A 16,371-nucleotide genomic window follows, 5' to 3' on the forward strand; every position below is an offset into this window, starting at 1 on the left:
CTGCAAGATAATGACATGTACAAATATTTAGGAATGATTAACCTCCAATGTTGAGGTTTTCATAAGCTTGTCGTTTACAAAAACTACTTAGATCTCTCTATATTGCAATTGAATGTACTATGATTCATTCACCTGCGCACCGAATTTGACCTAACTCATTTGCATTTTAATCTGATATATATATTCACACAAAAGAATTTCCTTTAAAGAATAATTCTTATTAGAAGTTAAGTTGATTCCTTCTCAACTTCGATCCTTGTTAGAGAATTAATTAACAAAGCGAAGGAGAATTTATTAAATAGAAGATGACAATGGGCATGAAGCATGCGCATTTGAAAGGGGTGCTGGTTGTTAGCTCTCTCCTTTCAGTGAGCATCTATTCCTAGAGCAAGTGGTTGCAGAAATAGTCCAGGTGAGACAAGCTCATTATATCATAAGACATATACATATATACATAGAAAGCTAAGTCACCTGTAAGCTTTCAAGAACTTGAGAAGAGATTAAGAGATGAAGAGAAATGAGAGCTTCGCAAGAATCCAACCGAAAGAGATTGGCTACGCCATCCTCATCAGTTTCCTCGTAGTTCCTGCGATACTAATCACTCTTCTCAAGTCCAATTCACAGGCTTCCGCCATTTGTAAGTTCATTTTCCTTGGTTATTTGCAGTTTCATAGATTTCATATTTCTCTCAAAGTATAGCCATAGTGTTAATGATCACTTGCTTGTTCTTGGAGTAGATGAGGTGTTAATTATAACTGCCTTTTTCTTGCAGCAAGTTTGCAGCTATCTTTCAACACATATGAGCCCTTGACGACAGTGGAGGAATCCAACACTCACCAAGGTTTGCTCAATCATCTTATGTTTGATCTTCTACATCTTTTAGCAGTACTGCATGATTTAAATAAATTTACATCAATTATCTCAATTTCCGAAGTTGAGATTATGTACTTTTAGTAGAAAATGAAATGGAGGTGAAGAAGGTGATAGTGATATAAAAATTCTTCATCAAGACAATAAATAGATCGCCAAGATCGTTATCTGTACAGCTAAGAGTTTATTTTGAAGGCTAAAGCCCACAAAGAGGAGATCAATGGAGGCCAAGGAAATGGTATGTGATAGGATGGCATAATTAAGTTGATTCTTTTGGAGGTTGGTTGGAAAATTACAAGGATATACATTAAATTAGACAACCACAAAGAAAAGAATGTGTAATTTAGGCAATTTGCAATATTGTGGACCTTGAGTATACTAAATGGAGATAAGACTTTTTCTTTTTATGCTAAATTTATATGTTCACTCGTTTGAGATTTAAAAATTCTACCTTAGAATGGCACAATGTTTAAGTGGTAGCTATTATTTAATGGCTGCCGACTGATGGATTGTGACGTATGAACTATAAGGAAAGCAAGCTAAGCAAAAACAATGTATTTGAGTCGTTTTCCATAGTTTCTTTTGCTTATTCTTGATCGACTTAGGAAAACAATTAATTAATTTTATTCTTTCTTTCATCCAAGATTAGTGGAACAAATGACCAAACTATCCCCTGTCCTTATTAGAATCAATATTTTCCATCATAAGCATATTGCTTCCTCTTAAACACTCAAAAGCCTTTATCTTATATGGTCTGATCTTTCCTTAGAGAAGAAATGGTTTCTTGTTAATATAGTGGCACCATTAAGAGGTCGGAATGTCAAGGCATCAAGAAATCATGAGGGAAAAAATATATATCCATGAGGGAATTGAGTAGTTAGGAGATTTTAGTCCAGTTGAACAAAGCATGAAACTTATGTTTGAAATTTAGTTCAATAAGTTTCAATTATGAGAAAAAATTACTCCATCTTGTTCTGGTTGCTAGATTTGAATCCCCGCATAGTGATTATTTAGAAGTTAATGAGAAATTGCTCGAATAGTTAAAGCGGCTTATCATTATATAAGTATACCAGTGTTCGAATTCACGCAATGATTTAACTGAGACATCATTAACTTCTCACTTCTTTCTTAAAAATAAGGGTAAAAAAATATAGTGATAGTTTAGAAGGAAAAGTTGTAAGTCAAAGGGCTTAATTCATGTGTCACAATAAGCAGCAAATCAGCAAACTTCTGCAAATTGGAACAAATCAAGTTCTTATAAACCTCTTCTTTGCGTTAGTTGAATCTGAAGAAAAGTAATTCCTTAACCCATGGTACATATCTTTGAAGAGACAAACTCTGTTCAACAATGCATTATACTGCAAATAGCCAGATAAAATTACCTCTTGTTATCAAGGAAAAACAAAATAATTCAGCAGGAGGTATTTGTACTTGTTGCGCAGTCTATCAGTTTAATTTGAAGACTATAAAGTCATCTTAGCAAGTGCTTTGCAGGTAAAAATTCAACCAGTTGGCCTCTTCCCCGAGAAGAAAAGGAGCAGAGCAATCCAAGTGCAGGTACTTTTTTTAACCTTTTGTGGTACAAATAAAATTTAGAATGATTTGTACGTAATAAAATTAAATATTTTATGGGAAGAAACCTCCAGATTTCATGGATTTCTTTGATTTCACGTGATTTTGTGGTTAGAGTCAAAAGATAAAATTAAAATAGTAGAGGAAGGTCAGCACTAGACAAATTGATAATTATTTGATATTGCGACGGTCGTTGGAAAATGGCGGATGGCCAACGGTGGTGGTAGACGGCTGTTAGGTACGGTGGCTCGTGGATGATGATGGCTAGGGTTTGGATATAGAATTAAGATTCCATATTAGATTTACTTATTACGAACCAGATCTAGATTTCACGAGAATCTGACGTCAAGATGAAAAGTTATAAATGCAATAGTGGAAGAAGGTCGGAATAGCATAGAATAGTAAATATCCAATGTTGCGGCAGTAGTCGGAGGGTGGCGGATAGCCAGAGGTGGTGGTGGACGGCCGTAAAGTAGGGTGGCTGTTGGAGGAAGATAGTGGCTAGGGTTTGAACGATCGGAAAGCTTCTACAGTTACGAGTTACTCCTAGAAAAATAAGGACGATCAAACAGCTATTATAAAAGATAAAGACGAGATAATAAAAATAATTTAACTCAATAATCATTCCATGATTCATCATAATCAACATACAACCACTCCTATTTATAGGAGTAAAATCTTAGTGGATTGGATCCACATGCGAATTATTTGATTTATTTAAAATTCAATATAAGAAGATAAAGCTAACAGACTAATTCAATTTGACTCGACTCAATTGACTCAATCGACTTGACTCCCATGGTCGGATCATAACAATCCACCATGCTTTCAACACCTTCTCCTCAAAGTAACTAGTAAGCGAGTTAGATCTTTAAGTTAACATCATGCCATGGGGTCTGCATGTAGATACGGCTTAATTAGCTGACGCGGTTCACTAGATCGTTCCATTAGTCATCCTTGGGCTTGTACTCGGGCTCAGGGTCATGCACATAAGTCCGAAAGTGGTTCACACAAGGTGGTTGTGTCGGATCACAAAAATTCAGTACGCATCAAGATACATGCATGTCATCTCTCCCACTTAATAGCCAAAAATCTAACCTTACGGCTAAAATTATTTTTCAGCCTTTGAGCGCCGCTGTGGGCTGCATGGATGCTCACGGTGGCTAGGCAAGGTCTTTAGCCAGTGGGAATCGGCATCCAATGGGTCCTTGCGATAGTAGAGTGGCGGTGAGCAATGGTGGAAGATGAAAATCATGGAGCCTCGACAGCTATGGTGCATTGCCAATAGGTCCTTCGGCCCATAGAGGCTGTGGTTGGTGGCCGTAGTCCCACTACAGTAGAGCCCCAACGGCGGAGACACCCAACGAAGAGTCCCTAGCATGGCTTGGCTCAAGAAAATTTCTCACAATCATGGCCGTCGAGTTTGGCCATGTGGCAGTCACGATCATTCCACGATTTGTCGTAATCAAGATATGACCACTCCTATTTATAGGAGTAAAATTTTTAACTTATTGGATATACATGTAGATTATTCGATTTATTTGAATTTAAAACAATAAGATATAACTAACTCAATTTGATTCGACTCGACTAACTCAACTAACTCGACTCTCATGGTCGGATTAAAACAAAACTCTTAAGAAAATAAATATTTATGATTAATTTACTTCTACTCCTAGGTTATCTTACTCTTACTCTTAAGATAATCGAATACTAAAACATAATTCTTAATTCTTCATTGGATGTTTGTATAATTAAATAAATGAGTCAAATTGCTCATATATATAGAGGTCAAGTATAATAAGTCCTATTAGGACTAACTCTAAAATGCTTACATGACTCGAATTAAGAGTTGCCTTATGAGTTTATATAATATAACTAGACTTGCCTTGAGGGCTTACATTATGAATTAATTAAAAAATAAATAGGCTCAATTTATCGAGCCCAATATTCTTATGATGCGATCCGACTTAACTAGGTTAGCACCATTTTGATGGTAATACAAAGTGATCGAGTAACATATCAAGGGCCAAATTATTTTTAAACAATAATTGCTGCTAAGAGTATTTCTTGTTAGTAGTTGAAGGTGGAGTTTGTCATCACATCTACAGAAGGACAAATTGAAATGACGCTATGTAGCTATACATACTTAGCATACAAATTTACAATGCATGATGAACAACAGATCTATCAAGCTATATATGTACAGAGGACGAAAGAGTTATATATTATACAGTGTTTATAACAATAGACAGAAAATAGAACAATTGACTGAAAGAGCCAAGTCACATTGCAGGAGAAGAAATTTCAAAGGAAGGAGAGGAGAACAGGAATAGCACAGATGCAGGTTGGTGTCTTGGTAAACGAGGAATCTATTTATAAATTTCAAACTTTTATAATATCTATATATAAATGTATAAATTTCAACTGCATATCAATACAAATTTCATCTGTTCATTAATTCCAGCTTCGTTAATGTCAACAGCCCCCCTTGATATATATGGAAAATCAGAAGAAAACTCATCCCTAGGGGGCGATTTCAAGGAAAAGCTAGGAGAGAACAAATCGCTAGTAGGTAAGTCATAAGTGCATATTTCTGCTGACATATCTGTCACTACTATCTATCATGCAAGAAAAATAGCATCAGCTAACATGTGAAAAAACTTCATGCAGATTCTGAAGTGAGGCAATTCTCGCATACAGATGAGAGACATGAGCAGTATCCCACAGTTTCAGGTATACATGGAACTTTCAGCTAACGATTACATGTCAGAGATGGCGATAAAGAGAATACATACAGGAAAAGCAAAAATATTGGTTTTAAGAACCTGTAGTTATGTTACTCTTTTCATCATTCTAATAATTTTCTATACTCGAATGAAGATGTTCCTATTCAAAAGGGCAAAGTGAACTGTGATTTCACTCAGATGAGATCAGATACTTGCTCCATGGATGGCGATATCAGAGTTCTTGGCAGTTCATCAACCATTATAGAAGTTTCACCAACTCAATTTCAGTCAGAAAACACTACATGGAAGATCAGACCATATACACGGAAATGGGAAGCAACCACCATGGAATCCATCAAGGAGTTCACACTGAAATCAGCTTTCAACCATGGACAAATTCCTAGTTGCAATGTGAGACATGACATCACCGCTATCGTCTTCTCCACAGGTGGATTTGTCGGTAACTACTTTCACGACTTCAGTGACGTGGTGATACCCCTCTTCATCACCTCTCGCCAATACAATGGAAAGGTTCAGTTTCTAGTGACCAACTTCAACTGGCAGTGGGTCAACAAGTACCAATGGATCTTGCAACGCCTTTCAGATTATCAAGTCATCAACTTAGATACTGACAACATGGTGCATTGTTTCCCCTCTGTTCATGTGGGTCTGAAGAGCCATAAGGTATTGGGCATTGATCCTTCTAAGTCACCAAATGGGTACTCCATCACTGATTTCAGGAACTTCTTAAGGACGATCTTCTCATTGAAAAGAAGTTACACGAAGAGTATCAGTAAGCAGTCAAGGAGAAAGCCAAGGCTACTGATAGTACTAAGGAAGGGATCAAGGTCACTGACAAATGAGAAGGAAGTGATAGAAATGGCTAGAAGAGTTGGGTACAAAGTGATAACTGCTGGACCAGAAGAAACCAACGACCTGTCAAGATTTGCACAGGTGGTTAACTCTTGCGATGTGATGATGGGGGTGCATGGGGCTGGATTAACTAACATGCTCTTCCTTCCAACCAATGCAACACTAATTCAGATAATCCCTTGGGGTGTGGGGTCAGATGGATGCAGGTACATTTTCGGCGAGCCAGCCCCAGATATGGGGATAAGGTATGTGGACTATGAAATCGGAGAAGAAGAGAGTACTTTGATAGAAAGGTATCCACGAGACCATGCAGTATTTAAGGATCCAATCTCAATTCACAAGCTGGGATTCAATACGTTGTGGTCAATATTCCTAAACGAACAGAAAGTAAAGCTTGATGTTAGTAGATTCAGAAGTCTTCTAGTACAAGTTCTTCACTCTGTCAAACAGTAGACAAAGATATAGTCTGATTCATTCATATTCCACTTGATTCTTGATATAATCAGTCAACTACAGAACAAAATAATTACATCTGAAAGTTTACTAGAGCTATGTGATAAAGCTTATTGGCTTCTAGCATCTGAATTGCAGATTGTCAAGACAGAGCACGATGCTTGAATCTCTCAAGCAGCTGTAAGAAAAAGAGAAGAAAAAAAAGTTTATTGAAGGAAAGTTGCTCTGAAATACTTCCACCCAAAGCCTACATAACAATTTATAGAGAAATCAAGATTATATAAGCTCCAAATTGAGAAAAACATATCTTTCAAAAATATGAAATTTTGTACTTGAACTCGAAACACTGAAGTCTGAAACACTAATCATGCAGGAAGTAATGGAATTCAATTCCAACTTCTATTAAGTCTTCAAGGAAAGCAAAATCTTCCAGAAATAATAAAATTTCTTATTCGAGGCACTAAATGGTAGTTCTTGTTTGAAAAGAAAGAAGAAACATGGTCATATCGACATATTGTCATGATGTGTTCTATAAAATCATGTTTTCCACCAATCTTCAGAAGAACGTCAAACTTCAAACACATCACAGTTTGGTACCCATTCATCTGCATGTAATGCCCCTCAAGGATTATACTACCTTATGCAATGGACTGTCTAGCATCTTGTCCTTCGACTAAGTATCATTGCTTTCTAATGTAACATGCATTTCTTTACAATAGAACAAGTTTAGTATTCTACGGTTCAATGTCCTCCAATTAGTACTAATTAAGCTCTTCATTCTATTTATGTTCACTTTTATAGCTATTTAGAGAATTTTGTCAAATAACCAACAAAAGATCTAATACCACTTCTTGGGAAGGAGTTTATTTTTCTACTCAAAAGATCTATCACAATGACAAATTATAACAATTAATAATCAAAATCATAACCTTATGCTAACAAAGATAAAACTGCTAATCGACCCTTCTCAAAAAGATAAAAAAAGATTTCCAATACTGTATGCCAAAGTACCAGTGCTCTGTATTTAGGAATATGATACTTTGATCTGTGTCCAAGATGGAAAGGTTGGATTTATACTACTTGATACATCATTTTACTATGTCTGTGGGGATGGTGGAGCTGAATACCCTATCCTTTGCCTTCCTTGCCTGGAAATAAATAGAACTTCATCAGATGCAGAAAATATGAACTATACAAATAAAAACAGATGGAAAATTTAATAATTTTGCCATTGCCAAACGTGTTTGCCCCTTAGCAACCATTGTTACAATTGTTGTGATTTATTTGAAAAATAAATGTTTGTATTGTTGACCTCATATCATATGACAACTTTTTATATGGTTTAAATAACTGAGATGAGCACATTAGAGATTCTTGGTAATGGAAATTCTAGAGGTTAAAATATGGCGACTTTTGAAGGAGCACCAACAACTTTTCGATGAAAGATTTTCAACAATAGTAATATATCCCCACAGCATGCAAAGTTTACCATCTATGGAATTGTGAGCAATTGTATAAAGGAAAAGTAATTTAGTACAAGAAAACATGAACACTTTACTTCTTTCTCCCAGTCAGTCCATAGGGTAATGGCTAAAAAAATCAATGCTTGTGGAAAAATGCCACATATGATTCCTAGCCAAAGTCCCTGTTCATTGTTATACATGTCTGTCAGTTTGAGATTAACACTATGATTAACCAAAAATTGGAATCAAGAAGAAAACGAAAAGAAAATCACCTGTCCTCCCAGATGAAAGACAAAAGCTAAAAGAATAGTTGAAGGTAGGCCTAAAATATAAAATGCTCCAAGATTAACAAAACCACCAATCTTCTGCCAACCACATCCTCTGGCAACTCCTACATGTTGAAAATCAAGTATTTAGTCTATAATGATTAGAATAAGAAACTGATCACGAACTAGAGGATGTCATTTACTTGAAAGAACACATTGAATTCCATCAAATATGTTGGATGTTGCAAGAATTGGTAACATAGTAGCTACATATTTCACCACTTCCTTTTCATTGCTGTATGCATATCCCCAGATACCACGCAGCAAAACCAGGGCCAATCCCACTACCAAGCCTTCTGAAATAGCCAAGAATAACACTACGCGTACAGCTAAACTAGCAGCTTGTCCACGTCCGGCACCGAGTTCATTTGAGACTCGAGTACTGTGGAAAGGAAAAAGTACCATGTGAAGTTAAAGATGGTTGAGAAGATAGTCAAGAAGATCTATATTAAACTAACCTCACTGCAGCACTAAGACCAAAAGGGACCATGTAGACTGCTGAAGCTGTGTTCAGGCTGAGGAAATGAGAAGCTTTTAGTTAAAGGACCAAAAGACTATCAGAGAAGTAGTGAACATTGATATATGTGCTAACTTAACTAAGAAGCATTAGATATGTTAATTCGGGAACCTAGAGAACATCCTAAAGAATGTTTCATCAAAGCAATAAAAGGCAAAAAATATATACTCTCACCTTATTGATAGCACCGATGTCTCTAATTTTGGATCAGGGAGAAGACCAGAAAGAAGTACTAGAAACTTGAATGACCACCACCCCAAGCTGTCTCAATTCTTAATTAAGATACACTTAGGATAGCAATTCAAAGTACCTAATTGTTACTCAAATGGATATGCTATTTTTCTTACCAAACCATCAATGCTGATGGAACAGCCAATTTGATGAAGTTTAGGATATCGTGCAAAGCCTCCTTTGAAAAGCCAGTCCAAGTTTTCTTGCAGTTATTTGATAGTCTAACATAAAGTGCCAATAGTAACACATTGATCCAATTAGAGATTCCATTTCCAAGGGCAGCACCTTTGCTGCCAAGGCCTACTTGGTATACCAATATCCAGCAGACAAGTATATGAAGCATGGCAGTAATCCCGGAGCTTAGCATTATGGGAAAAACGATATTTTGGGTCTGCAGGAACCTAACATGGCACTGAAGAAGACCATATGCAAAAAGAGATGGGATCATCCATCGAGAATATACTCCAGCTTCGTTTGCAATCTCTGAATCTTGCCCACATAAAAGAAGAATTTGGCCTGTGCAGGCCCAAACAATGGCAAGTGGAATGCTTACAAGCATAAGGACTAGCATTGCCCTTTGCATATGAATGCCAAGCATATTGAATTGTTTTGCTCCGAAGGCCTGGCCGCACAATGTATCCAAAGCGCTTCCCATTCCCATCTAACCACAGAACAAAGGAAACAATTTTATTCACGCAACATAACTATAATGGTTATCCTCAAAGAGAAAAAAGAGAAAACTGAAAACTTCAACAATAAAATGCTTTGACAGGAGAACAAAGAACATGAATAATTATAGTAAGACAAATATCAACATAAGCATCGTTAGCACCTATTAATGCCCTAATTTCATTTTGGCATTGCAACAACATTAATAGCACCCAATGATGGCTAAGAAGTAGTTTTACTTCCAGCCACTTTTAAGAACATATAGCCATTCATCAAGTTGCTTCAAATATTTTACAGCAAGCTATGAACTTAGATTTGGGAGCTATGAACTAACATGAGACAGCATCCATGACTTTGAAACTTCTTCATAAATGCAGATTATGGAAACAGTCCGTTTGACTATGAAGGTAAGATTGTGCCCATCTAGCCCTCTCCAACATTTTGTTTTGGAGCCTCATGCAATAGAACACTCCATTATTAGTTGGAAAGGTAATAAAAATTTGCAAATATCATTCAAATTAACACACTCCGAATTACTGTTAAACGCTTCTTCAAACTTGTATATGACCTAACTTTTGAGGTAAGAACAAGGATTGTATCTGCAACCTGCAATAGTATTCCTCTGATTCCGTATGGTTTTAACCGTACTATAAAAGGAGTTATTGTACTAGTAATATTAATCCAAGTGTAGTTTCTTTTCCACTCTTTAGGTAGACTGGAGACGTTCTGTTCTAGATCAAAGAACTTCAAACATTCCCCAGATATCTTTCAGTGGTATTGTTAATTTAAATTAGATATAGCTCCAAACAGAATCTCACAGAATTTTCCAACTGTATTCTGTATGACCTCACTCTCCCCACTACTGATAATTTTGTAGGACTCCATCCACTGCATCTGTAAAGGAACAAAACCAGAGAAGAAGATATATGAATCTAATTGCCCAACTCCGATAGCCTTTTTTAGCCAAAAACTCTGTCCTGAGAGCTCATGCTACCAGAATTCTGAAGATTATCCTTCACTTAAATGGATTCAGATCCAAGGATTTAACTTGAATAGTTTCTCTTACCTTTCAAATAATCAGGGGACAAAAGGCTAAGATGGGTAGTCCTCGAAGTACTCATAATATACATTAATACATTGCACATAAGAAAGAAGAATCCCACATACCAACAAGCTAAAACCAGAGACCCCAGCGAAGGAGCTGGCCATGGAAGCACCTGAGAGGGAGAGCTCCCCAAGATGGCCAACAAACATAATTGATATCGTCTGGATAATGTTCTGCAGGACGTTTCCCGCCATCAGCGGCCCTGCTAGGAATAGCTGCTTCTTTACTTCCGTTAACAACTTCCCTTCTTCCTCACTACCACAGCTTGTGAGGAGAGGAGACTCCATGTTTGGCTTTTCCATCTCTTCTCCCATTGCATTAAGGCTTTGAGCCCTTCTTTCTCTCTCCAATTCTCTCTAGATTACAGATGGTGCTTGCTATTTATAGAGAAGTTGGAACTTTTGGTGACTATTTCACCAAAACAGGCATCCCTAGCAGTTTTATTTATCGGAATGGTAATGGCATATGCTTAAAGCCGTAGATTTCACCGGGCAAAGGTAAACAAAGTATACCACAGATGTCCCCTGGTCAATTTAGGATGATGACACGATTCCTCTCTCATTTGAATGGCTCTTAATTTGTTATCCATATATCTGATGTCTTCACCCTCAGAAAATGGAATCTCTCTCTCTCTCTCTCTCTCTCTCTCTCTCTCTCTCTCTCTCTCTCACTCTCTCTCTCTCTCTCTCTCTATATATATATATATATATATATGTATATTAGGAAGTAATACAGTACAATATGAAAACCACGTTTTTATTTCTACAGCAACAACGCAAAATGATAAAATCATGAACCCAAAGGTCGTCTCCAAAATCAATTATGAGGGGGTGTCAAAATAAACTATTGGCTCAGGTCTGACTCAAGCTCGAGTTTGACTTGAGCTGGCCCAAGCCTGAGCATTACTTTAGAACTCAATTTAGATTTTGAATCGAGACTGAGTTGGAGTTGGCTCGATAGGCTCAATTTATAATATATATATATATAGTTTTTGGCTCAGCTTAAATAGTTTTTGGCTAGTTTTAGGGCTTGGTAGCTTGAGCTCAATCTAGCATATCTTGAATAATAGGCTTAGTTCAGCCTAGCTTAAAAATAGTGTAGTTTCAAGGTTGGGCTTGGCTGAGAGTTGGTCAGGCCTTATTGGAGTTTATCTCGAAACTATGTTCATTTTAAGCTTGGACTTAGCTCAGGCTCGGTTTGACTCGGCTCGACTTGAGCTAAGCTAAGCTTGAATCCCAAGATAGGCTGAAAATTAATTTTGAGTTAAGCTTGAGGTGCTAGCATGCTTAGGATCGGCTCGTTTACACCCCTATCAACTACCCTACATGGTCCATGGTCCTACAACAAGGATTTTTTTTTTGCCTTCGCACCCTTCCAACCAAACCTTCCCTTGGGTTAGTGGAATTTCACCTATTTTGAATTCTGGGTGCAGTTTCATGAACTCCCATTGGAATACATGTCCATGAAAATTACTCAAGCCCTTACATAAAAGATTGGAGACCTTGTCACCCTCAACATAGTCGAAGTTGCTAAATAGATGAGGTTCATCTGCTTAAGAACTTATATTGATATTATTAAACTGATGGTTGCTTTGCTTTCAGTCTCTCTTCTAAATTGATCAAATCAAGAGATTTAGGTTTGCTCTGAGCGGATGCTTAGATACTACTTATATGATCGTATTAAACATAAACTTAATGATAGTATGTACGGAGGATGCTTGGAAGTGAAGGTAAGGAACAACTTTCCTTCTATATGTGCTTGTAGCTGATAGAGATGCTGAAGCCGCATTTCTCCAATCTTTGTGACGTTTCTCTCATGATTAATAACCTTTCTCGAGGTGGAGATGGCAACAAATCTCTTTGGTAATATGTTATAAACTCACCATTGCATATAGTGTCCCCCCAGTCTCTCATCTCCAAGGTCTCTCATGTAGGATAATGTGTTCAAACTTGGGACTACTGATGAGTCCATTTAGAGAGAAATGTCGACCACCCCTTTTCCCTCGTTAAAGGCATTGAATATTGGTCAAAATCATGCTCAATTGCTATTAGAAGTACTAGCACCTCATTAGAAATTGCTGCACATCAGAAGAAGTCGATAATTTCATTCTTCCAATGGATGTTAGTAACACTAATTTGACATTGTAATTGTTGTAGTCAAGATTGGAGCGATCTTAATTGGTCCAAAAGCCAAAGTAAGTAATTTTAAAAACATCTCGAAGCAAGTGGAGGAAAATCTAACCGTCCATTAGGTTGGTACAACCCAAAATCCAAACTTAGAAAGGCTTATCATTTGTTCTATTAGTTAACCCAAATTCTTAGCACTGAACACTCCATGTCTTTCATACAAAACACTTTAGAAGGCCATAACCCAATATACCCCAAGTCTTGCACTCCTCAGTTCAACCTAATGCAAACAATCATGATTGCCAACTCTCCTAGCAAACTAAAAACTCTCACAGTTGCCTTTCCAACGTCCAAGCACCCCTCTATGATAATCTCCTCCTATTACTTCTCCATAATGGATGTCCCAAGGGTATCAATGCAAAATTAAGTTTAAGTTCCTCTATAGTTACTCTTAAGAACATTATTTTCCATCCAAATGTGATGAGAGATGACTTATCATGAGGGCAATTATAAAATTTATTGTTTGGAATTGCTGAGAAAGTGGAGGTGCCTCAACAATCCACAATAATTAAGTCTCACAACAAGCACTCATTCCTCAGTCTTTCTCTCAAAAACTAAATGTGGGTCAATAAAAACCAAGAAAATCATCAATTTCCTTTCTTTAAAAAATAGCCATGTTGTTAGCTCAGTTGGCATCTCTTGTGGTCTTCGGCTCCTATGGGAGGATACCATTTGGGTCGAGCTTTTAGAAGCCATTAAAGCTTTACTTTTACTTTCATTTGTTGCCTTTCACCAGAGTTCAACTAGATCCTTGAAGAAATCTATGGGGATCCACACCACGGACAATCTTAAGCTCTAGAGGTAAATCATCTATTTTGCAGCTGACCCCTCTCCTTTATGCTGCAAATGGGACTTTAATAATATTACTAGTGTAACAGAAAAGTCTGGTAAAGCTACAAAGAACTCTTCTCGTCGCTGCACTTTTGATCTAGAATTGACACCACCAACTTATTAGATTTGGGCTATTCTAGCCTAGCATACATTTAGTCTAGTAGGTCTAATAGGCGCTTGAATTGCCACTTGGTTTGAGAGTGCTTGGACCATGCTCTTGCGCCGCCCCTGGTTTGAGAGTGCTTGGATCGTGCTCTTGCGTCGAGTAATTGGAGCTATCTCTTCCCTTCCACCTACAGCTTTCATTTGCTCACTATCTATTTAGATTATAATCTATTTCTTTTAAACACTATTCCTCATACCAAAAGATGGCCCCAGTGCTTCCATGCTAAAACGGGTGGTTTGGCATGAAAGTCTATGGTGAGCTTTGCAAGAATACCTTAGTCAAAACATACTCAGCTTCTAGGTCGCTCTCTTTAAATTTTACATCCCTCACTAAAAAGATTAGGTGCTGGACAAGAAACAATATCGAAAGTCTCTACAAGAGAATTAGTCCCCTGGAGAAAGATTTTTGGCTATTGTAGTTTAGCCCTAATTTGGGTAAGAAGTCCCTTAGAAGTTACTTCAAAAACCTTTATCTCAAGCAAGAAGGTGATTGGAAATAATGATCTAAAGTAGATTAGCTCAAGGATGGAGCCGAAAGCAACAAATTTTTCTATGCTAGGAAAAGAAGGAACTGTATTAACTCCCTTTAGCTTGTTATTGGTGCTTGGACTAATCAAATGGACAAGATTGAGGAGGCTTTCCTTGCCTACTTAAAATCATTGTACATCCTCCATCCCTCCATCCCTCCTCCCTCAATCTCTCCATCTATCTTCAACTTACACTCTAACAAGTTGAGCTCTATTCCTCAAGTTCATGCGGCTGATGTGGTTGTCCACTACTCGTCAACTATTGACATTCCTTCTTAGGAGGAGATGGAGATCTCACTCAATAACTTGAGTCCTAACAATGCCCTAGGACTAGACAAGCTAAATGCCAATTTTTTAATATTTCTAGCCCTCCCTGCAAACTAGAATATGCAAGGCTGTCAAGGATTTCTTTTTGTCGGGGTATATGGACTTGGCTCTCAATAGTGACATATTATTCTTATCCCCAAGAAGGAGGATTCTTCCACCATCAATGACTATCAGCTAATAAGCTTAAGTAATGCGACCTACAAAGTCATCTCTAAGATCTTAGCCATGAGAATAAAGCCCTACCTTAATGATCTAATTTCAAAAGAGCAAAATGCATTTGTGTCTTAGTTGACAAATAATGGACAACCACATCCCACGAAATGCTTTCATTTCTCAAAGCATCTAAAAGCACTATGGGTGGCTTTATTTGTAAGCTGACCTATCTTTAATAGAATAAAATGTAGATTTTTGCATGATTATCTAACGCTCTATTATTTCCCCAATGCTTCACTAATTGCATCATGAGATGTATTTCTTCCTCTCTAGCCATTGTATTAATGATTCAGCTAATAGGTGTAATATAGCTACTAGAGGCTAGTGGCAAGCATGCCACGTTCTTTCTATTTATTTATCCTAGGCTCAAACATATATTCATTGTTACTAGAAGAGGACACGTAAAATAAGAGGTATCAAGCTAGCTAGGTGAGCATCGGAGATCAACCACTAATTGTTCATGGATAGGAGTGTTAAACTAATTGAGAGGCTCAAGCTCAAGCTCAACTTAGCTAAGGCTCGAGCTCGACTTAGCTCAGTTCAACTGAAGCTCTAGATCAACTCAAGTTGAGCCAAGCCCAAGCTTATTTTGAGGCTCGATTTAAATTTTGAGCCGAGCTTGAGTGTGAGTCGGCTCGCTTAGGCTCGACTCAATAGGCTCTTTTACACTCCTATTTTTAAAGCTTCATCGTTAATTATCCAATGAAGATTTGAACACATTACTTCCATCCTTTGAATCCAAATAAATGTGAAGAAGATGAGCACCACCACGATCGTAACACAAACCTTGAACTCTAAATGTCACTCCTTCTGCAGCGACCTCACCTCCCCTACCTCTTCCAGCCACTTCTGCCAACCCAAACCAAGCCACAGTCGTCTCCACTCTGAGAACTTTGCAATGGCCGCAAGCTCCTCCACCTTCCCTCATCCATCCCTATCCTCTCCGTTGACCCCCACCACTACTTCTCCCTTGATCATCTCCTCGACCTCTTGGGTGCTTTGTCGGAGTCTTTTCGATATCCCAAGCATTCTCCTCCCTTCACTTGCCAATAGCTACCTCTTCTTTTTCCCTTCTCTTATCAAAACTAGGTCCAATTTTAGTGCATCTAGCTAAAATGGAACACTTTAGCAATAGAACCTTAGGAGTGGGAGTTGGTGGTTGCTAGGGAAAAGTGGGGTGAAGGTGAGGAGAAAAGGAGAGGTTCATTGGTGGAGAGGGTGATGCAGCCTCAAGTGCTAAACACGGAGTTGAGGAGGGATTGTTTGCCCATTGGAGAGATCAATAAGAGTGGGTTACTGTAAATGGGTACGATT

At 37.7% G+C, this 16,371-nt stretch overlaps 2 protein-coding genes across 3 annotated transcripts; one reads left to right on the forward strand and one right to left on the reverse strand.

The window, feature by feature from the left end:
* Positions 1 to 350: 350 nt before the first annotated feature.
* LOC140764507 (beta-1,2-xylosyltransferase XYXT1-like) lies at positions 351 to 6,497 on the forward strand. The gene is made up of 7 exons (XM_073103104.1): positions 351 to 637; positions 773 to 841; positions 2,365 to 2,427; positions 4,739 to 4,789; positions 4,928 to 5,017; positions 5,116 to 5,178; positions 5,326 to 6,497. The coding sequence occupies exons 1-7, from the start codon at positions 508 to 510 to the stop codon at positions 6,495 to 6,497; spliced, it is 1,638 nt and encodes a 545-aa protein (XP_072959205.1). The 5' UTR covers positions 351 to 507.
* A 9-nt stretch (positions 6,498 to 6,506) lies between these two features.
* Positions 6,507 to 11,263, reverse strand: LOC140764706 (protein DETOXIFICATION 16-like). 2 transcript variants are annotated; one of them, XM_073103416.1, is made up of 9 exons: positions 10,871 to 11,262; positions 9,151 to 9,695; positions 8,978 to 9,064; positions 8,745 to 8,801; positions 8,430 to 8,668; positions 8,233 to 8,351; positions 8,056 to 8,142; positions 7,509 to 7,645; positions 6,507 to 6,675 (listed from the first exon to the last, which is right to left on the reverse strand). In XM_073103416.1, the coding sequence occupies exons 1-8, from the start codon at positions 11,120 to 11,122 to the stop codon at positions 7,586 to 7,588; spliced, it is 1,446 nt and encodes a 481-aa protein (XP_072959517.1). In that variant the 5' UTR covers positions 11,123 to 11,262; the 3' UTR covers positions 6,507 to 6,675; positions 7,509 to 7,585. The 2 variants fall into 2 exon arrangements, with proteins under 2 accessions (XP_072959517.1, XP_072959516.1); XM_073103415.1 differs by lacking the exons at positions 6,507 to 6,675; positions 7,509 to 7,645 and having other exon boundaries at positions 7,652 to 8,142; positions 10,871 to 11,263.
* Between the last annotated feature and the right edge of the window lie 5,108 nt (positions 11,264 to 16,371).

The sequence above is a fragment of the Typha angustifolia genome, chromosome 8 (assembly GCF_048772165.1).
Source record: "Typha angustifolia cultivar Huaian chromosome 8, ASM4877216v1, whole genome shotgun sequence".
NCBI classification, from domain to species: Eukaryota; Viridiplantae; Streptophyta; class Magnoliopsida; order Poales; family Typhaceae; genus Typha; species Typha angustifolia.